General features: G+C 41.1%; 3 protein-coding genes across 5 annotated transcripts; 2 read left to right on the top strand and 1 right to left on the bottom strand.

The window, feature by feature from the left end:
- Positions 1–586: 586 nt before the first annotated feature.
- On the top strand, positions 587–12,584 carry LOC4350517 (protein transport protein SEC24 B). Of its 2 annotated transcripts, XM_066305656.1 has the most exons (25): positions 587–1,481; positions 2,072–2,302; positions 2,398–2,472; positions 2,559–2,657; positions 3,821–3,932; positions 4,397–4,524; positions 4,656–4,727; positions 4,833–4,952; positions 5,778–5,858; positions 6,271–6,348; positions 6,427–6,519; positions 6,691–6,745; positions 7,606–7,682; positions 7,819–7,890; positions 7,970–8,053; positions 8,524–8,643; positions 8,728–8,796; positions 9,625–9,702; positions 10,588–10,726; positions 10,894–11,058; positions 11,143–11,288; positions 11,405–11,584; positions 11,738–11,826; positions 11,901–11,932; positions 12,024–12,584. In XM_066305656.1, exons 1-25 carry the CDS (start codon positions 675–677, stop codon positions 12,128–12,130), a joined length of 3,309 nt encoding a protein of 1,102 aa, XP_066161753.1. In that variant the 5' UTR covers positions 587–674; the 3' UTR covers positions 12,131–12,584. The 2 variants fall into 2 exon arrangements, with proteins under 2 accessions (XP_066161753.1, XP_066161754.1); XM_066305657.1 differs by lacking the exon at positions 4,656–4,727.
- Positions 12,585–12,955: 371 nt separating this feature from the next.
- Positions 12,956–19,140, bottom strand: LOC4350518 (RPM1-interacting protein 4). 2 transcript variants are annotated; one of them, XM_066305612.1, is made up of 4 exons: positions 18,680–19,140; positions 13,722–13,970; positions 13,286–13,495; positions 12,956–13,158 (listed from the first exon to the last, which is right to left on the bottom strand). In XM_066305612.1, exons 1-4 carry the CDS (start codon positions 18,722–18,724, stop codon positions 13,126–13,128), a joined length of 537 nt encoding a protein of 178 aa, XP_066161709.1. In that variant the 5' UTR covers positions 18,725–19,140; the 3' UTR covers positions 12,956–13,125. The 2 variants fall into 2 exon arrangements, with proteins under 2 accessions (XP_066161709.1, XP_015617489.1); XM_015762003.3 differs by lacking the exon at positions 18,680–19,140 and adding an exon at positions 14,731–14,950.
- Positions 18,907–22,176, top strand: LOC4350519 (pentatricopeptide repeat-containing protein At5g04780, mitochondrial). Its single transcript, XM_015759991.3, has 2 exons — positions 18,907–19,130; positions 19,556–22,176. The coding sequence occupies exons 1-2, from the start codon at positions 19,026–19,028 to the stop codon at positions 21,761–21,763; spliced, it is 2,313 nt and encodes a 770-aa protein (XP_015615477.1). The 5' UTR covers positions 18,907–19,025; the 3' UTR covers positions 21,764–22,176.
- Positions 22,177–22,431: the final 255 nt, after the last annotated feature.

The raw sequence follows: 22,431 nt of genomic DNA on the forward strand, positions 1-22,431 counted from the left end.
CACTACCAGCTCCAATTCATCTATAGCCAATCTAATAGCTAATTCATACAATAGTTACTTACTATATACTATTAATATATGGTCCCACCTGTCATATACACACTGCGTCTTGGAGTCCGTGCTGCAGCTGGTTATAGATCTGTAGCCCGCTACTATTCTCTCTCATCTTTTATCTTATTAAAATATGTTTATAACTGGCTAATAACCTGCTATTGTACCTGCTCTAAACCAACGACGATGTTAGCTCAAACCACGGTAGTCCTACATGAATATTTGGCCCCCCAAAAAGGTGACCCCACCTGTCAGCAGCGCGACACGTGGCCACGCGCCACGCCCCCCAACTCCCCCCCGACACCTCCCTCCACGCAGTCCACCCAATAGCCTCCCGCCACGTCACCGCCCACCCACTGCACCGCGTCCACACCCCCACCTCCTCGCCACCCTCCACCCACAATGGCATGTGGGTCCCACGCCACCGTGGACCCGAGCCGAGCCCCCGCGTGCGCCCGGCTCACCGTGCACCGGAGTAGTACGGCCCACGACACGAGACGGTTCCGACCCCGATCCGAGAGCCTCTCTCTTCCCCGTGTCCCAACCCGACGACGCACGCACGCTCGCTTCCACCCCATCCATCCAGATCCCGATCGATCGATCGATCTCGCTCGCCGGGATCCATGTCGTCGTCGTCGCCGTATTCGCCGCCGCAGCAGCAGCAGCCGCGGCCACCGCAGCCGTTCGCCGCCGCGCCGGCGCAAAACCCTACCACCACCACCACCCTACCCGGGGCCTTCTCCAACCTCCAGATCGCCCGCGGCCCCGCGCCTCCCCCGGGCGCTCCCCGCGGCCTCGCGCCGCAGCCGGCCGGGTTCGCCGCGCGGCCCTCCTTCCCCGGTAGCCCGCCCGCCGCCGGCCCGCCGTTCGCGCGCGCGCCAGTTGCTTCCTCTGCGCACGCCTCGCCGCCGTTCGGTGGGCCTCCCGCGGCGGCGGCGGCGCAGCCACGTGCGTTCGGTGGGCCGCCCGGGATGGTCTCGCAGGCGCCGCCTCCGTTCGGGGGGCCTCCGGCGGCGGCGGCGTCGCAGGCGCCGCCGCTGCAGTTCAACGCCCCACCTGGGGCGATGTCCCACCAGCCTCCTCCGCCCCAATTCGGGGGGCCTCCTGGGGCGATGTCCCAGCCAGCGCCGCCGCAGTTCGGTGCTCCTGGGGGGATGCCTCAGCCGGCGCCGCCGCAGTTTGGTGCGCCGCGGCCGGCATTCTCCGGGCCGCCTGCGGCAGCAGGTCTAGCGTCGTCCCAAGCTATGCCGCCGAGTTTCGGGTCTCAACAGCAGCAGCCGTTCGGTGGGGCGCCCCAGTTTGGGCTTCCGCGTCCCGGTGCGCAGCCACCCTTTCCTGCACAATCGGCGCCACTGTCGCAGCAGGCGCCGTTCATGGGACCGCCGAGGGGTAGCGCCCCTGCGTTTGGAGCTGCGCCGTGGCAGTCTCAGGTGCTCGATCTTGACTGTTATCTCTCATTCTGTTGGGAAGATATGGGTTTTCTGAGGTTTTGGAAGGTTGAATACCGTTTTGCATTTCTAATGTCGAATGCCTAAGGACAACAAAAAAGTTATTTACGCTCCAGTTTTTGACATTATGCATTGGATAGGATATAATTCATGCTTATGGACCAAAAAAAAGTTATTTACGCTCCAGTTTTCAACATTATGCATTGGATAGGTATGATGTGAATTCATGATTATCGATCAATGCACCGATCCTTTATGCACGTCCACGAGTAAGAAAGAGATTTGGTTTGTATTAATTAGTATCTTCTGATCTATTTTTCAGTTTCAACCATTTGATGATAATCTGGATGTTTTAGTGCTTAACAGGTTATGTACATTTTCATTTCAACCTAGATAACATGTTTGAAAGCTTAATTTTTGTCTAGGTTATTTGACTGTTAAGGAATAATACGCTTATGATTGTGAGATTGGTCACCAATAATTATTCTTTTCCTGCATATCTTTTTGTGGTGTGCCAGAGATGCTTGAAACCTTAGACATTGTCTTGACACTCTTGATCAAATTACTTGTAGGGAGCTGGGTCTGGTGCTATGCAACCACCGATGAGAATGCCTGGCATGCCGCCAAACACACTTGGCCAAGGGATGCCTCCTACCATGCCCACAATGCCATATTCTCCCCATGCTGGAACCCAGGTCTCAACCCCATCCAAGATTGATCCTAATCAAATTCCACGGCCAATGGCAGAAACATCAGTCATAATTTTTGAGACCCGTCAAGGTGGTCAAGCAGCTATTCCCCCGGTATGTCTTATACCTTCAGTTACATAAGTGGGTGTCAATTCTCATTCGTAGAAAGGAGTTTTTGTCTAATATAAGAGTGGTGTCACTGATTACAGGCTGCATCGAGTGAATTTATCGTGAAGGACACTGGGAACTGTAGTCCCCGTTTGATGCGGTGTACTGTCAATCAGGTAAATCTGTTCATTCATCTTTGTTTTCTTGTTTTCTCTGGGTTATTTGTTTCTTTCTTAGTCATTGCTAATATGTGTGCTATCAGATACCTTGTACAGGGGACCTCTTGACAACATCAGGCATGCCTTTATCTCTAATGGTTCAGCCGTTTTCTCTTCCTCACCCATCTGAGGAACCTATTCAGGTACTTTATATCATTTTTTGCACCTAGAGAAAACATTGTACATGGATATAGCTCAACCAATTTAGTTCATATATTACCTACTCCTTTATTGTTATAAAAGCATGCCTTTGGTTCATACTTCATACCACCTCTAGAACTATGGCCCTGTTTGGGGGAGCTTGTCCTAGCTGCAGCTTTTCCCAAAAGCTGCTTCTGCTAGAAGCACCCTTAGATTCTGAGAAGCAGCTGTTTGGTAGCCAGCTTCTGAGAATCTGGAAAAGCTCTTAAACCCAGCTTCTCCAGCTTCTGGCTTCTTAGTTCATTTTTCAGAATCCGTAACTACAGATTCTCAGAAGCTGTGGACTGTTTGGGGCAGCTTCTAGCAGAAGCAGCTTTTGGAAAAAGCTGCAGCTGGGACAAGCTCCCCCAAACAGGGCCTTAAGCTTCCCCAAACAGGCCCTATATGAGTGGATATTTAATGATTCAAGTATTCAGGTGGCAGAGTTATTAGCTACATAAGCGCTCAAATTCCTGAATACTTATTGCCCTGGCTTCTATGATCAACCCCTGGCACATTTAGGTTTTGATCTGAGGCTATCCTGGTCTGCGGGACCCAACACAAGTATTCATCCTTTCCAATCTGAAAAAGGTGTTGCCGAAAGCTTACCCTCTTCCACATGGATGCTACAGCCGCTATCACTTTTGCTGGGGGGGAATTACAGACTTCGCCTCTCGACATCTTGTTTGGTAAACGGAATTTGGACCCAGGCGCCCTAGTGTTGCCTAACCGTTCGGCCGGGGATGTCGGATGCGAGATCTTATGCATGATTACACATGTTGATCTCATTATCCTAATGCCATACCTTTAATTAAATTTCAATGACAGTTCAATGGTTTAACTTGTAAACACATTGATATATGCAAAGCTGCAACTATGCAAGCACACCTAACCTACAGAAAAGAAGATAGATCATAATATTATTTTTGGCAATCCGCAATTGGTGTAGTTCATAGATCTTCATCTAATATGTTCAGGAGTTGTATTAATTGCAGATTCCAGCCATTTTTTTTACTTTACATCTAAACTTCATTTTTTGTTAATTATAATATGTAATGCTGTTTCAGTAGTGTAATCTTCTGCTGTATATTTTTTCTAGCCTTGATCTGTTTCCTCCATATTTTAGCTTGTAGACTTCGGTGACATGGGACCTATTCGGTGTTCCCGTTGCAAAGCATACATAAATCCTTTCATGAGATTTGTTGATCAAGGAAGGCGCTTTATCTGTAATTTATGTGGTAAGTGTCAAAGATACACATATTTCAATTAATCTTTATTTATTGTTTATTAATTTACTCTTTAGAATTTTATTGTTTGGTTGGCATAGACTGCTGCATTTGGCATAACCAGAACTTACACAGCAGTATGGGACAGCAGAACAACTGCAATCTTTCCCTTTCTCGTCTAAATATTTGGTTTCCCCTGCTTCTGAAACCTTTGCATTCGATAAGTTTGTATAAAATAATCAGTGTGTCATGCTTAAAGTCTAAAACTCTTAACATGCTCTTGCCTAAAGAAAGGTAGTGTGCTCTGGTCTGTGGCCAGTCATCTTTTATTGGTTATCCTAACACTGATTTAGCCAGTATAATTTGGCTTCTTACCTATCCATTTTGTCAACAAGTATCTTGATTCTTGCCACGTTGTTTAGCATGTCAAGCTCATTGGAATTATTGTATAATAATACAGTACACTAACTCTGCAGGATTTAGCAATGATACTCCTAGGGAGTACATATGCAACTTAGGGCCTGATGGTAGGCGCCGTGATGCTGATGACAGACCTGAGCTATGCAGGGGAACCGTTGAATTTGTCGCTTCCAAGGAATTTCTGGTTTGTACGCCTTATGCCTGAACTTACTGTGATAATACAGGCATTTTAGTATACATAACTGATGCTTCTGTTTACCTTGGTTATTATAAACCATGCTCGTTTCATCTTAAAGCGATTTATTATTGCGACAGCCGAGAAGCCATTCAGTTCACCTGAACAAAACAAGTATATTAATGGATCTTCAACCTGTAGGGCCACAAAAAGTACAGTTTGTCATCAGCGATCGCTAGATCATATAACTACAGACCTGCTGTTGCATTTGATTCTTGATTACGAACAATACTAATATTATCATAATAAACTTTCAGGTTCGCGACCCGATGCCTGCTGTATATTTCTTTCTTATTGATGTCTCCATGAATGCTATACAAACAGGTTCAACTGCTGCAGCTTGCAGTGCGATTTCCCAGGCTATTTCAGATCTGCCGGTGAGTAATGCCTACTTGAATCTACCTAACCAAACATATATGATACATTGCATAGAATTGGCATGCTATTAGCTCAACTTGGCTTTATTGCAATATAAAAACTAGCTGCCACAACCGCCAAACTCGTTCCAGCCTTGCAGATTTGAACAGTTGGTGTATGAATTTTCTGCTCTTTGTAGCTTTTTCTATATATTTTCCTGCATATGAATAATTTTTGAAGTTTTATGATTCAAAAGTAACTTTAATTTTGATTTTTTATTTAGTGCTAAATATTGATAACTAGGTGCATGATACTTGTAAAAGTAATTCAATATCTGAAGAATTGCCTTGATCTTAAATTTATTTTATTCTGTTTTATCATCAACATTTCTATGAGATACATAGTGGACTTAGAATCGTGTGGATCCTTTGATAACAGTCATTGTTTCAACAATAGAAAATCATGGCTTCATCCCATAGTTGATTGGCAGGCCTGAATAAAGGACACACTTACTGCAAGTACTAATATTGACAGGCATATTGCTGTTACCAATCCCACAAAAAAAAAGACTTCTTGGACTTTTTGCTGTTCCCAAGATTATCTTTGACTATTTTCACAATATATCTGTAAAACTTTAGAATTTATTTTTTAAGGGATTACTTGCATATTTTTTACATGTCACTCTAAATATTTTAAATGATGAATTGGTGACAGAAAATTTGTCATGCTTCCTTCACAGTGGCTGTAGTTTCTGATAGATGCCTTGGTTACTTTACATAATAAACCTGTTGACATATTAAGGTTTATTTGTGAAGTTGCTGACCTTTGTTTTCTGTCTTATGTAGGAAGGTCCTCGAACAATGGTTGGAATTGCCACATTTGATTCCGCTATTCACTTTTACAGCCTTAAGCGTGCTCAGCAGCAGGTATGACACACATAAGTTTTCTTTCATATCTTCTCACATAAAATGACACCATTACTTTGAACTTTGGAAGATGAGAGATCTGCTTACAACTTAGTAACTTAAATTTTCTTTAAACTTGTCATTGGCTTCTTCATTGAATCCTTACCCTGATCTCTTTGTATGTTTTTTGGGAACCTAAAATGATTTAATGAATGATAGTTATTTTTTCTATGAATGGACATCGTTTTTTATATATTCTATGTGATATTTGAAGACATCGCAATATGCATTCAGAGATATATATGCCATTTTAGTGCAGTTAGCTTGCCAGAGAAACCTTATTCTCTTTGAATGTTTCAAAATATTTTGCTTCTGCATGATTCTTTGATATGTGTAATTTCAAACCAACCATTTGGCCTTTGTTTCCTTGCAGCCTTTGATGCTCATTGTTCCTGATGTGCAAGATGTATATACACCTCTACAAAAGGATTTGATTCTTCCAGTTTCTGAGGTTTGCATTCAAATGGATGAACTTTTGGCTATTTGTGCTTAACATATTTCTAGACATCTTACCATCCTGTGGTTTCAGTGCCGTGAGAATCTGGAGCAGCTGCTGGAAAGCATCCCTAGCATGTTTGAGAATAACAGAGTTGCTGATTCTGCTTTTGGAGCAGCTATGAAGGTGCCACTTTGACCTTTCAACTAAGATTTTTTTTGTATTATTTCCATTTGCATGGTGTGCTATCTTTGTACACCAATTAAACACTCTTATATACAGGAACCTATCTGTCTTGCATAGTTGCATTCACGGGGTCGAGTGTACAGTGGTTCTCACTATTGTATTTTTATGTAGGCTGGCTTCCTGGCTATGAAATCAACTGGTGGAAAGCTACTTGTTTTTCAATCAGGTACACCTAGTAAATTAGTCAGACAATTCCAAGATGAACCTTATCTGCTCTTTTAGTTGATCCACATGTTGATTAGTTGGTGAGCTTCAATTTGATTTGCTTGGATTCTGATTTTATAGCTATTGCATTTTGAACATACACACTCTAGTTTAGGAATTATCGAATGTTTCTACATTCTTGATCTAGAAGTACATAGCTGCTATTACTACCAGATAGGCCGAACAACTGCAAAGGACTTAGGATGCACTAGTAAAGCATAAAAACTTGTGTTGAGAAAAGGCCCATATGACCCATGGCCTAAAAAGTTGAACTATTACCCCCAAGATACATGGTGATGAGTACAACATATGCTAAAGTTGAGCTTCATGATGGGGATGACAGGAGAGGACATGATGTAGACCTCTGTTCTCCTTCTCTCTCCCCCTTCACCACAAACACTCCCTCTTATTCTTCTCCTGACCCTGCACTGGTATGAGCCACAACACCAGTCATGCCATCTGAACTGTGGAAAAACCACCTTAGACACTGCCTTGAAATAGCTGTTCTGCTGTTGTCTGTAACACCACAAATACAATAGTCATGAAGGTATCCTGAGTGCCATAGGAATTTTTCTATTTCCTTTTTGCTGTCCATTTTGCAAATTCAACTCGGTGAGTAGAGGTAGATTATTTGGTAGTATTTATCCTGAAATTTGAAATATGTGCATATAGTAATATCTCCACGCCTTTTCATGCTTATGTGTCAGATATTCACTTCTGTGGGTGGTAGCTAAAAAGCTTTTCTTAATTTTGTATATAGTTTGTTTATGTCAGAAAATTTAAGTGTATTCCTTTTGGTTAACAATATTGTTCTGTTGACAGTGCTTCCATCACTTGGTGTTGGTTCTTTATCTGCTAGGGAAGCTGAAGGTAGAGCAAATGTTTCCACTGGTGACAAGGTATAAGTGGAACTATACACAATTTGCATTATTTCGGTAGTTATGAAAACATGTTATAATTTAATGCATCTTTCTGTTCAACATCACTTCATTGGAAATGTGTCAAATGATACACTAATAATTTTGTGATTCCCAGGAACCCCACAAGCTTTTGCAGCCAGTTGACAAAACTCTCAAGACGATGGCACTAGAATTTGCTGAATATCAGGTATTCTTTAGCTCTTAAGGTGCTTGATGTACATGTATTTTGGTGGTGACACATCATTGTTGTATTCTCCCCTTTTCAGGTCTGCGTGGATGTGTTCCTTACTACACAATCATATGTTGATATTGCTTCGATATCTGTTGTTCCCAATACTACAGGAGGCCGGGTATGTTTTCACCCTATGATTTTGTGAAGACCATACTTTTTTCTCAGAACTATCATCACCTTGATTTCATTATCAATTTCCCATAAAATATATTCATAATAGCTATAAAATCAATATTGCGTGAAAACACCTTCAAGTATTAATCTAGTGGTATAAGTTCTATACACTAAACGTACCTGTGAGTTAACTAGTCATTGGTCAAAAGCTTCAAAGGTTAACTTTCTAAAATCAAAATAATCCTTATAAAAATGAACAGAAGGAGTAGTTGTTAAAGGTTTTAGAGAAATTTAGGGTACAACTAAATATGAGAGTCGATAGATATAAAATGAAAAATCTGTTGCTCTACAGATTTTTCATTTCATATCTATCGACTCTCATATTTAGTTGTACCCTAAATATCTCAAATCAACAAGTTACATTTAAGCCACATTGGTGCATATCGTTTCATTTTTTGACATGCAAATCCACAGGTTTACTACTACTATCCGTTTTCCGCTCGTTCGGATCCGGCCAAGCTATTCAACGACCTTAGATGGAATATCAGTAGACCTCAGGGTTTCGAGGCTGTTATGCGTGTCAGATGCAGCCAGGTGGGATTAATGGCAGACCTTTTTTCTTCAGTGCTTTACGTTACAGTTTGGTCATAACATAATTCTTTCTCCACATGTGATCAGGGGCTCCAAGTTCAGGACTATTTTGGCAATTTCTGCAAGCGTGTTCCTACTGACATTGATCTTCCATCGGTTAGTAACTAAAAGTGGTGCTGAGTAAAATTGGTTTTGGAAATTTTTTCAGTAATTGTTAGTTGAAGCTTTTCCTAAAGAAATGTTTGTTGACACATTATTTCTTTAGATTATAAGCAATAGGAATACACATTAACACTTGTACTAAGATTGACATTATTACAATGCCTATCCCTTTACGTTACTGTTTAAATCCAATTCTCTGAATTCCATTGTTTCCTGCACTAGTTTTAAAGTTCACACCTACACATGAAAATGACTTGCAGTTAATGCTTACAGATTTAAGTTTTATACAACATAAAATTTTCATTCACTTACTAACACATTGGGTTGATATATATATACTTTTAAGAAATCCATTATATGCCATTGATGAAGCCCCTTATCTATGTAGTATACCATCAACAAAGCCTCATTATTCGTGTGTAGTGACTTTCAAAAGTTATTTCCTATATTGGGCTACTGGAATTGAGATAAATCTAAGATTTGAGCTAAGCAAGGGAATATAAGTCATTTTACTCCGGATGAAGGAGTAAAATGAAAAAAAAAATCAAGTAATCCGATGATTTGTACTTTGTTGATAGTATACTGTAGAAAGAGGGCTTTGTTGATGGCTATAATTTAGTCAAGTTTTTATTATCTGGCACCGATATCTGGACTCTTTGATGAATTTAAATTTAATGAATCCTGACTATTTGTTTTATCCAGCAACCATAGATGCAGTTTCTGATTTATATTTGGAATATTTGATTCGTTTTTTCATTGCCTGAGGCGTAGATACAAGCTATATGTTTGCCTATTCTGAAAAAAAAATAATTTATATTGCAGATTGATTCTGACAAAACTATAATGGTCACCTTTAAGCACGATGACAAGTTACAGGAAAATTCAGAATGTGGTTTCCAGGTAATGATGAGTTAGATACATTCTTTGACTATTCCAAATATTTTTTTTCTAGTATAAATTATTTATACTAAAGTACTAATAGATCGTAAATATTCGAGAACTCTCCATTAGGAAATGTTCAGATTAACACCTAAATTGCAGGCTTTGCCATGCAATTCTTGAGCAACATAACATGAGTATAAACACCTGCACGTCTTGTCATTCGAAAATAAAGCTCCATCGATTGCTAGGCTTTTTTGGTAAATGCTCTTTGAATAGATAGTTAGATATCTACTGGTGGAGAGTTGCTACTATTGGTCCCAGGCTCCCAGCCAGTTTACTAGCTTATTTAAGAGAACCAGGTTGGTCACCATGGGAAATTTCTGGACCTGATAGCGATATATCATTGACTTCACATCTTTGTCAACTAGGAAAAATAAGGGTACATACATTCAAAAGTTATATCATGCCTACCCTGATTTTTTGCTTTCGGAAAAACTTAGAATGATCATAGATTAAAGATTCGGATTGAGTATTAGTTGCATTCATGCTTTTTGAACATTGCTTTAAAATGTATGTTCAAATATCTATATAGGATTATGATTTCTGTAATGAAATTTAAAATAACTATCCGCTCATTTTCAAAACTTCAAAAATACAAACCTATTTCTCAAAGTTCCAGCCATACTATTTCTTTCATGAGATGAAATTCTATTTGCATGCCTGGTCAAACTGAGCACTTTTCACTTGTCTTATCACTTTCCCACGTACTACTAGTGTGTATGATAAGGATACATTGACCATCTAGGATGAGCTATAAATTGTTATTGGACCACTTGCTCCAATCATCAATCATTTCATATCATTAGAAAATGTTGCTGACATTCATTATTGGCTTCTTTTCAGTGCGCTCTTCTCTACACTACTGTATATGGACAAAGAAGGATTCGAGTTATGAACCTCTCACTCCCATGCACAAACATGCTCAGTAATCTCTTCCGATATGCTGATTTGGAAACACAGTTTACATGCTTCCTGAAACAAGGTAAAACAGTTGCTTGCTACCCATTTCATTTATAATTTTTTTATGTTCAATTTCATGTCTTTGTAGTTATTCATCTTAATTGGGAAAACCTATAAACAAGAATTAAAAGATAACATTTAATGAAACAATTTTGTTAAATTCTCTAATAACCTTGTTGAATTATACAGCTGCTAATGGCATTCCAACATCTACGCTACTCCATCTTCGGGAGGAAGTAACAAATACATGTATAAATATTCTCCAGTCCTACCGTAAATATTGTGCATCTGTAAGCTCATCTGGGCAGTTGATCCTTCCAGAGGCACTCAAACTCCTGCCCTTGTACACTTTAGGTATGGTGTTTTCAACGAAGTTTGCTATCGTTTTGTTTCATTTATTGTTATTGACTCCACTAATTATTTTGCTACCAATTTCAGCGCTTATCAAAAGCATAGGCTTGCGAAATGAGGGGCGGTTGGATGATCGTTCATATTGGATATCCCTCGTCTCCTCAGTTTCTGTTCTATTAGCTGTTCCATTGGTGTTCCCTAGATTGATTCCGATTCATGATCTCACATCAAGGGTACAGTCAATATTGAATTTTGATCTTTGTTAGAATAGAAGCCACATCATGAAACCATTTTATATCTTTTATATATGAGAGGGATGGCTTATTAATTTGTAAACAACTTTTTTCAGGGAGACGATGAATCACTTATTCCTAGTCCCCTTATGCTCAATAGTGAAAATATACGTGAAGATGGAGTCTATTTATTGGAAAATGGTGAGGATGGTCTAATTTATGTAGGAAATGTGGTAGAGCCGACCATCCTCGAACAAATATTTGGTGTGTCTTCTTTGGCTGCATTACCAAGTCAGGTCAGTATGTTAACCGTATCTTTCTTCTGCTGAAATGTCTGGAGCAAATTCAACTGTATTACTGATAATTATTAATGTGCTTAACTTCAATGCGTGCTTCCTATGTTAAATTATTTCTTTCATACTAGATCTAACAAACAATTTGACTTACAGGCTGTGTTGGAGCAATTTGACAATGAACTGTCACGGAAGGTAAATGAAGTAATTAATGAAATAAGACGCCAGAGATGTTCTTATTTAAGGTATGCTTTGTGCCTTTCTGGTCTTTTGAAGGGGTTCCTTTGTCAGATGCTGATGCTTCTAGATTGATTTGCAGGTTGCGTCTATGCAGAAGGGGTGAACCATCTGGTTAGTCTTCTGACAACACTTGTGATGTTCCCAATTGCTGTTTACCATGGAATTTTATTGTTAACAATACAAACATTTGATTCATCTGCAGGTGATTTCTTCCGCTCATTTTTGACAGAGGACAAGGCACCTGGTGGCCTTTCCTATGTGGAGTTCCTTGTGCATGTGCACAGGCAAATCCAGAGCAAGATGACGTGACATGCCATATGCTTGTCGCACTGTTTTTGGTTAGTGGATGGATTACAAACTAAGAAGAGATCAGTTTCGGCACAAGGATACTGCGAAGAAGCATAGGGCAACTCCAGATCACTGGTTGAGTTGGGGTTAGACATCATTTTCCTGGAGAATAGATTTGCAGGAATTGAGGCCTGCAATGTTTACAGCATAGTTTTTTTGGGGGAGAGGGTGGTATATCTTGTAAACAGATGAGTTGTTGGATGTGATGCCTCTTTTTTTTGTTTCTCACCGTGCATCCTTATTGAAATCTCTTGTGAAGGGAGAAGGGTGTATTATGTTCAAAGGAATATAAGTGGTTTAGGAATAAAACTATACCTAGCTAATAGTTGAGTGAAGTATACAGTTCTCAAGTTTATGTACGAAAAACGTCAAGATTGTCTAATGGTTGTTTGCTCTGCAACAATTAAGTTGTACATTTCTCACTTGTTCCTTGGCTTAGTTTTGCTGCCAAGATGAGAACTTCCACCCTAAGTTGCATTTTATTCATTCATCGAGTAAAAAGGCATGGTGACTAGTGCCGGAACTCCCTTTTGGCAAGTGGCACTTCTGTAAGAGAATCATATTGGTCTTTGGGATAAAAACCATCAAAATTCTTGGGAAATCATACACAAGATGTATGTTTATATCGGTATATATGGGACCATCAGACAAACTAACTTCTTTTTTTTTAAAAAAAAACTGTTTTTTTAGGATTTCACTATACTCATGCATACGTTGCGCCAGGATTTAGCATTGTGCCTCTTTCACTATTATGGCAAGATGCAGCTAATTTTGTTCTTATAGCAATTGTGAGAGAAATGGTATCTTCATCATCATTTTACGTGATCAAAATCCTTTATACGTACAATCTTGACTATTGATGGAAAACTCATAGCAATAACTCCATACATGCACAACAAAAGCAGTATCCATTGACATTAATACACAATTTCCTTGATCCATCCATGATGATTCCTCTACTTCAAGCACAGTCCGAAACATGTGAATCTCTGCATTGAGAAACAAAATGTCTTATTTAACGTACAAGAAGATTAGATTAGATATACTCTAATGCACAACATGGAGGGTTTGATCAACTGAAATTCACACCCAAATGCACATAGAAAGTAAGTAAACCTTGCGCATATTTGCATGCTGATTGTGCTGATTGTACCGAGTTGGAGTGGCACGCTGGAGTTGCTCGACGGTAGGCGTTGAAGGAGCACTGCCTCTCCTCTCATCCCTAATCTGGTCGAACATAAGCGTGTACTGCTGGGCCCCACCACCACCAGCATTGCCCTCATTCCATTGGCCCCAAGCAGGCACAGACCCACCACCATGCCCGACCTATCCAATTTGATCAAATACAATCAAAAACCACACCCGTTGATCAATTAATTGAATTTAAATAAAAAACCGTGAGGTATCGCGTCAAAAAAAAAAAAAAACACGAGGCACGTATCATCATTTCTATATTAGAAAGATACTGCCCTGTCATATATCTCACGGTAACTCCTCAAGAACCGTAAAAGAAACCTCTTTGTGTCGTGTAATCGTGTTATTACTCACTCACCGCGCTTTGGCTGCGAGGACGAGATGCGGGATCCTTGTTTCTTTGGGGAGTGGAAGAACCAGCTCCGTGAGGAGGTGTTCTATGGCCTGAAGGAGGAGGTGCGGAGTCGCCACGAGCCAGAGAAGGAGGAGGCACCACACCACCTGCATTCTTCCTCTTGCGGGCATCGTCAAAGAAGACGGTGTAAGGGGTGCCACCATCACTGCTCTTCCAATCTCCAAACCTTGGGATGTGCCCTCCTCCTTTGCCCTGTCACATGATAAGTTTAAATTTGAGTATTTTGGCATGAATGGTGAGAATTTGGCATCTAATTCAGAAGAAACATGGAGCATATGCCTAGAAAAAAAATTAATACTTTGAGATCTTAACTTCTGATACAGACATGTATAAAACTGCAGATGGCAATTGTGTCATTGCCATATCCAAGATTTTGATATAAAAGTATTTAAAAAAACAGGTGCAGAATATAACTTTCGTAATGCAAATCTACAATATTTGTAAGACTGTAAAACAGCTAGCTCCTCCTGTCCAACATAACATCCTTGTGACGAAAAAAGAAAGGGGATAAATATCATGGGATCAGCTAAGCTAGGAAATTCATAGGATTAATAATCAGCTAATCAAAAGGGGTGTTCCCTCTCTCCATGTTCTATTCAACAGTTTTATTCTTGATACTCTGAATATCTCCTTCCATTAGATTCACTAAGTTGATGCAAAATAGCTAGTTCTAATCTAACGCACCCCATTTCCCCTTACAATTATGCAAGAACACACTTTCACAAAACGCAAATTTTACGGTGGTATATATTGGTAGTAGAAATGAGCTGCTGCAAATATAATTTTCATGCAGAAAAGCTAGAAATCTGAACTATACGAAGTTGGCTTTGATCCATAAATCCAATAAAGGCATGCCTTCTGAAGCATCAAATTCAGTCATACCACTATCAGTTCTCCATCTAGCACATGAAAATCAAAGGGAAACAAAAGTGATTGGAGAAATTAAACGTACCGCCATGATCCAATAGCAAAAACTCTTTATGCCTAGAAGAAAGATTAAATGGAGATGAAGAAAGAATTATGTGCTTGTGCAGATTGGGGAAGCAGGCACAGGTGAATGAACAAATCTTGAGGCTGAAGAGAAGAAGCAGAAGAGCAGAAAGAGATATAGGACAGAGGGGAGGACACCAAAAACCGTTGAACTGGTTTTCTGAAGACTTGTTCATGCCTCGTGCTTTTCTTAATTACTCGTGTCAAAGTCTGAATGTTGTTACTTAATTCACACTGGCACCAATTGTCTAATTCTTTGTGATTTGAAAATGTTTGTTATGGAATCTCAAAAAGGCTTTAGAAGCTTTAAAATGTTACTTGAATTGGTATAGAAATTCTGCGTTTTGCTATTGAAAAGTTATCGGTTCCATTAATTATATTTTTTGTTCAGGTTGATATGAACAAATATTGATTAGTTGATTGGGAAACTGTACCTGAGGCTTTTGTTATGCTTGCTGACAAAAAATAAAGCAATAAGATGCTGTTGCTGTGACGCTACATCGCTTAACTAATGCAATCAGTGTGCTTGAATTCTTCAAAAACATAGCACAATTTGTCAAGATGGCACATGGTACATGCCAATATTATACATGACCAAAGTCGCGTCAACTCCATGGCTGCTTTATAATTGTGTAATTAGAGAATTTCATCGCTGCGAAATTCTCGTCTCAATCATGGGGGACTTGTTCTTTCGTTTGACCTGTGGCCATGCGTTTCGGGTTATGGTTGCTTAATTTTGTTTTAGCCCCACGAACATATTAATCAACGTCGACATCAGTGCCCGAATCTCGGAGCAAATCCAGCGGTGAATATGTACTCATCCGGGAAAAAATAATCAGTTGACTTTAAATCCTGATGAGAATTGCCAATATATATACTTGAGCAGCTAAGTCCTCCCATCTATTCTCTCCATCTCAGAAATTTTATTTTTTGCCCATCCACATTGAGTAAACAAGCACAAAATCTTTTAAAAAAGAAAACAGAGACTTTCAGTTTGAAGTCTGAACGCACTCTTCTGATCAAAGTTACATATTGGACGCTCATATTCTCTCTTTCAATCCTTGTTTACCCTTTATTTATTTTTCATTTAGGATCCCCTTGAGGTAAAGTGGAAATGTGGGCTAAAAGAGTTTAAGGTTTGGTAAAAAGTGGTATTCAAACTGAAATTAAGACCTGTTTAATTGTGAGCCATAACTTACCATAATTTGCTACGTCTAAGATTGGATAAGTTTGACCAACTTAGACAGCTAAGCGGTTGTAGACTAGTAGCCACTGTAAATTCCTTTCCAATAAACCGCACACATTAATAACTTAGAATTAATAACTTAGAAAAGTGCGATAAGATTCGCTTAGGTTTGTTAAGGTGCGGTAAAGATTTTAAATATGGAAATTCAAATAAGTTTGACAACTTTTATTGGCAAACGTTATCCCTAACCCTGAAGAAACATACGAACAAAAAGTGGTTATCTATATAGAAGTACTTAATTAGAGGCAAAGAGTTAAAAATACAATGGTTACTTCTTAATCTTATTGATGAACAAATATTTAAAACTGATATTTCGAGACAATGCACAACTACTTACTGTCAAACGGAGTGGTACCTACCTGCTAAGTTCCCATTAAAATTACAAGAGATTCCTGCACAAGATTATTAAATTGTAATATAAATATAAATTCAAATGCAACGGCAACTGTATATATGTGGTGCATATTTGTTACGAATTATGCGTGTATTTTTTTCCGTAAAATAAGAAAAAAACAAAGTTACTGCATGCTTATTGTGGAAATTTTAAAATTTTGTTACACATAAATTTGGCAATTATCCAAATATTCATTTAGATTTTTTTTTTCCACCGTTAAGAGATGGTATCTTAACTATATACTCCCTCCGTTTCATATTATATGCCATTTGACTTTTTTTTAGTCAAAATTCTTTAGGTTTGATCAATTTTATACGTAAACGACTTTTAATATTTTTGCCCATGTGGCACGTCAATGTGGCAACCAAGGGTAAAAACAGTGTGGGGCCTACTAGTCAGTCTCACCCTTCCTCTCTCCCTCTGGTTCGGCGTGCAGCGCTGAGCACGCAGTGGCACCAGTGCCCGGTAATCATTGTCATCGCCATTGACGACTATGAGAGCCACATAAAGGCAACGACACGAAGGTGGTTGTCCCAGTCTAGAGCCAGCAGTTGTAGGAGCACTCGGGGCAACACCGCCGATGGCTGCGGCGGATTAAGCCTCACCATAACCGTGGAGGAGCACGGGGGGCTGGTCAATGTTTGGCTGTGCAAGTGGAGCCGAACGGTGTTCATGGGCCATGGCATGCCGGAGATGGCGAATGGGTCACCATTGCCTGGGGATTAGCCCGGAAAAGCGTTGCAAGCTCGATGCCCATGGTGACGGCGGCTTACGCACAGTTGGAGCTCGTTCGCCGTTGCCAGGCATCCGGGCCATCGTGTTGTGGTCCTGCCATCGACTGCCAAATGATGCCGCTTTAGTGACTCCGGCGATTATGCCGCTCCTCCCCGTCCACTCCGTCCCGTTCTAGCGCCGCCTCCTATGCCGCTGCTGCTTCATGTCGTCCTTGGTAGCCGCGGCCCCTATCCTGAGCTCGGGAGGTCTCTTGAGTGGTGCGGGCAACAGATATGACCAAATGACAGGCTAGACAATAGTCGATAGTGTAGATCGATCAAGGGGAGGAGGATAGGCTGGAGCGGTTGAGAGCGCTACACGCCGGACCAGAGGGAGAGTGGAAGGGGACAATTGTGAGAGTGACTAGCGGGTCTCACACCGACTTTTACCACTAGATTGCCGCATGGGTAAAAGTGGTAAATAATAAAGAAACCACCTCTTAACAGTGAAAAAAAAATCTAGGAAGAACATTTGGATAATTGCTAAGCCTAGTAAATAATTAAATTTCCCACTTATTATAACTATTACTTTCTCCATTTCTTAATAACTGACAATTTTAATTTTCTTATTTAAAGTTTGATCATTAGTTGCTCTTAAATCATTACACAAGGTGAGTTTTGTGCTTACGTTTAGGGCATATACCCAACTTTCATAACATGCCATTATTTCTAGTGTTCATAAACAATAAGGGTAGTCAAAGTTTGAAAGTGAATAGTATTCTTATTACTCCCTCCATCCCGTGCAACCATAAGTTTCCATGCCTAACTTGGATCGTTCGTCTTATTTAAAAAAAATTTATAATTAATATTTTTGTTGTTATGAGATGATAAAGCATGAATAATACTTTACTTGTGACTTATGTTTTTAAATTTTTTCAAAATTTTTAGATAAGATGGACGGTTAAACTTTGGCGCGGAAAACCATGGCTGCACTTATAATGGGACGAAGGGAGTATAAATTTAAGGGAGTACTGTTAAGTGAACTGAGTGTATGCAGCTCGTTCATCGGGGTGGAACATGTCCAGTGTCCATCCAAATTCAAATCTTAAACTTGGGTACGAGTTCAATTTTTTTTGACTGATTTACAACTAATTTTCTTTCAGCGATAGACGATGTGCCCATAAACAAGCCGAGTGTATGCATTCACAAAGATAAGTGTGCGTGACAACATATTCATCGATATCAAGACGTTGCATCATGCTCGTAGAAACGAGTGCGCGCATGTGTATATAAACGTCTAGTTCATATTTCCCCCGTTCCAAAATAGAGTAACCTATAGTCAGATTGGATACATATAGTACTATTATGGATCTGAATAGTAACGAAAATAAATGGGAGTAGCTGTAGAACTGTCGACGGTTTTTTGGATGAAAAACTTTTAAATATAACTACTATGTAATTACATTATAACTATTATGTAATTACATTGTAAATACTTTGTAACTAATTGATATGTAAATCGGGTGTAACTCAGAAAAGACTGGTTAGTTGAACAAACCTGCAAGTTGTTGGAGGTGTTGGGTTCGATCCTTGGTGCATGCATCTGATTTTTTTTCTCTGTTTTCCTCCACCAGCACAAAAATCTCAAAGCATATCAAATGGTTTAAAATTTGAAAGTTTTCACCCTGTTAACTGTCGACAGTAGTATAGCAAATCCGAAATAAATTTAGAGAAAACTATGAAAAATCCAGTTAAACCCGGAAGCCAAGCAAGCAGCAACCTCTCATCAGCATCCGTCGTCTATCTCCAGCCAGACAACTTATCCCCTACTCTCCTCCCACCACAGGAATCCTTGGCTTCCTCCGCCGATGCTTCCCTCCTCCTCCTCCACTCCCCTCTGACCGATGGCTTCCACCCCCTCCCTCTCCGTCTCCGCCGCCGCCGCCGTCTTCCCGTCGGCCGCTGACCCCCGCAGGCCGCCGCCGCCCTCCGTCGCCATCGTCGACAAGGTCTTTTTCTTTTTCTTCCTGTGGCCTAGCTTGCATTCTAAAAAAAAGAAAGAGCTCGAATCTTGTTGGGACTTCCCATTTTCTAGGCCCTAAGTTCGAAGATTGTTCGCTAATTATAGATCGCATTCTTGCCACTAATTAGCTTAGCAATGTGAATAATGCGAAAAGAAAAGAAGAAGCAGCTAGGATTAATTTGCGCTATGTCAAAATTGTGTTGTTGTTTTTTTTTCTTTTTCTGAATGTGAATAATGTTGAGCGTTTCTAGGTCTTAAGTTCGAAGATTACTTCGCTAATTATCGATCGCATTCTTGCCACCAATTAGCTTAGCAATGTGAATAATGCGAAAAAGAAAAGAAGAAGAAGCTAGGATTAATTTGCGCTATATGAAAATTGTATTGTTTTTTTTTTCCTGTTTTGTTTTGCAGAATAGTTCATATGGCAGGAGCTTGCAGGCGGCTGACAATGGCGGCGGCGGCGGCATGGAGGCTCCCCTTCGACCTCTGGATGTCCAGGAAGCGATGACCATGCTGACGGAGGGCAAGGCGGTGCAGTCAGCGATGTACGTGCCGCTGCTGCACCGGTGCGTCGAGACGGGGAGCCTCGGCGCCGCCAGGGCGGTGCACGGGCACATGGCGAAGACGGGCGCCAGCGCCGACATGTTCGTGGCGACGTCGCTGGTGAACGCCTACATGCGGTGCAGCGCGGCTCGGGACGCCCGCAGGCTGTTCGACGGAATGCCCGAGAGGAACGTGGTCACGTGGACGGCGCTCGTAACGGGGTACACCCTCAACTCTCAGCCGGCGCTGGGCCTGGAGGTGTTCGTCGAGATGCTGGAGATGGGGAGGTACCCGTCGCATTACACGCTCGGCGCGACGCTGAACGCGTGCCTGGCATCGTGCGATGTCGATTTGGGGAAGCAGGTTCATGGGTATGCGATTAAGTACGGGGCCGAGTCGATCACGAGCATGGGGAACTCGCTTTGCAGTCTGTATGCCAAGTTGGGGAGCTTGGATTCTGCGTTGAGGGCGTTCTGGAGGATCCCTGAGAAGAATGTGATCACGTGGACGACGATGATATCTGCGTGTGCCGAGGATGAGGAATGCGTGGAGCTTGGAATGAGCTTGTTTATCGATATGCTTATGGATGGGGTGATGCCGAATGAGTTCACATTGACAAGTGTCATGAGCTTGTGTGGTACAAGGCTGGATCTTAACCTGGGAAAGCAAGTTCAGGCCTTCTCCTTCAAAATTGGTTGTGAAACAAATCTTCCAGTGAAGAACTCGACAATGTACCTCTATCTGAGAAAGGGTGAAACTGATGAGGCGATGCGGTTGTTCGAACAGATGGAGGATGCCAGCATCATCACATGGAATGCAATGATCTCAGGCTATGCCCAGATCATGGACTCAGCAAAGGATGATCTCCAGGCTCGATCAAGAGGGTTCCAGGCGCTCACAATTTTCCGCGACCTCAAGAGGTCTGTGATGAAGCCGGATCTTTTCACTTTCTCAAGCATCCTATCTGTTTGCAGTGCCATGATGGCTTTGGAGCAGGGTGAGCAAATCCATGCGCAGACGATAAAGAGTGGCTTCTTGTCAGATGTTGTGGTGAACAGCGCACTGGTGAATATGTACAATAAATGTGGGTGTATTCAAGATGCAAACAAAGCCTTTCTTGAGATGCCAACACGAACTTTTGTCACATGGACTTCTATGATCTCAGGCTACTCGCAGCATGGCCAACCTCAGGAGGCGATACAACTCTTCGAGGAAATGAGATTAGCTGGGGTGAGGCCAAATGAAATCACATTTGTAAGTTTGCTCTCAGCTTGCAGCTATGCGGGTTTGGTTGAGGAAGCTGAGCATTACTTCGACATGATGAAGAAAGAGTATTGTATTGAACCTGTTGTGGATCACTATGGGTGCATGATCGACATGTTTGTGCGGTTGGGGCGGGTAGAGGATGCATTTTCCTTTATCAAAAGGACAGGTTTTGAGCCGAATGAGGCCATCTGGTCAAGTTTGGTTGCTGGATGCCGGAGCCATGGAAACATGGAACTTGCCTTCTACGCTGCCGATAAGCTGCTTGAGCTCAAGCCAAAAGGGATTGAAACCTATATCCTGCTGTTGAACATGTACATTTCCACAGAGAGATGGCAGGATGTGGCGAGAGTACGAAAGCTGATGAAACAGGAAGATGTTGGGATTCTTAGGGACCGCAGCTGGATTACGATAAAAGACAAGGTGTATTTCTTCAGAGCTAATGATAGAACTCATCCTCAAGCAACTGAGTTGTATCAACTATTGGAGAATCTGTTGGAGAAAGCTAAAGCCATTGGGTATGAACCATATCAGAATGCAGAGTTATCTGATAGCGAGGATGATGAGAAACCTGCCGCTGGATCACTAAAGCACCACAGTGAGAGGTTAGCTGTCGCGCTAGGGCTGCTGCAAACACCTCCAGGTGCCACGGTTCGCGTCACGAAGAACATCACCATGTGCAGGGACTGCCACAGCTCCATTAAGCTATTTTCGCTACTTGAAAACAGAGAAATCATTGTCCGGGACAGCAAACGGCTTCACAAGTTCAAGGATGGCCGGTGCTCCTGTGGAGATTTTGGTGCTCTATTGTGAGAAGGATGGAAATCTTACCCCCCACATGCTACTCTAGGAACTCAACAGTTTTGTAGTGGAAGCAGGGTTACAAGTTACAGGTTGCACAGAATTCTTTTGATGAACTGATCACCCTTTGTGATTTTTGTAGATCTTTGTATGAAATCGAAATTTATAAACTCAGGCAGTGTCCCCAAATGATCTGTACACAAGGTTAGCATTATAGGACAGTGAATACTTGTGAATCTGCTGTAAATGCTAAAATGCTAGCTTCTTAGGATCAGATCTAAGATTTTATTGTTTAAACTCACAATGCAATATGGCAGTAACCCCCATTCTTTGATCTTATACTAGGAGATCAGTGTAGCATACAAAAATATAGATGCTGTATAAATGATAGAGTTGTTTAATAAAAAGCATAGTGTTACTCGAAATATATACATTAGTGAGGAGACTTTGTGCAGTTTGTTCATAGAACTGGTTTCTGAAGATGGTTGCATGCACTTGTACGCTATTGCTGGTATTTGAATATCCAAACTCAAAGAACAAGGAATTTCTACTATGTTTTGAACCTTTTAACTTTAAAAACGAATTCTGTAAAAACTTATTTTCAAATATTAATCTTTTGACCACACCATCTACTCAGTGAATACGGAATGCGTGGCTGCGTTGTTTCACCACACCAGTCA

Source organism: Oryza sativa, chromosome 11, assembly GCF_034140825.1.
Source record: "Oryza sativa Japonica Group chromosome 11, ASM3414082v1".
NCBI classification, from domain to species: domain Eukaryota; kingdom Viridiplantae; phylum Streptophyta; class Magnoliopsida; order Poales; family Poaceae; genus Oryza; species Oryza sativa.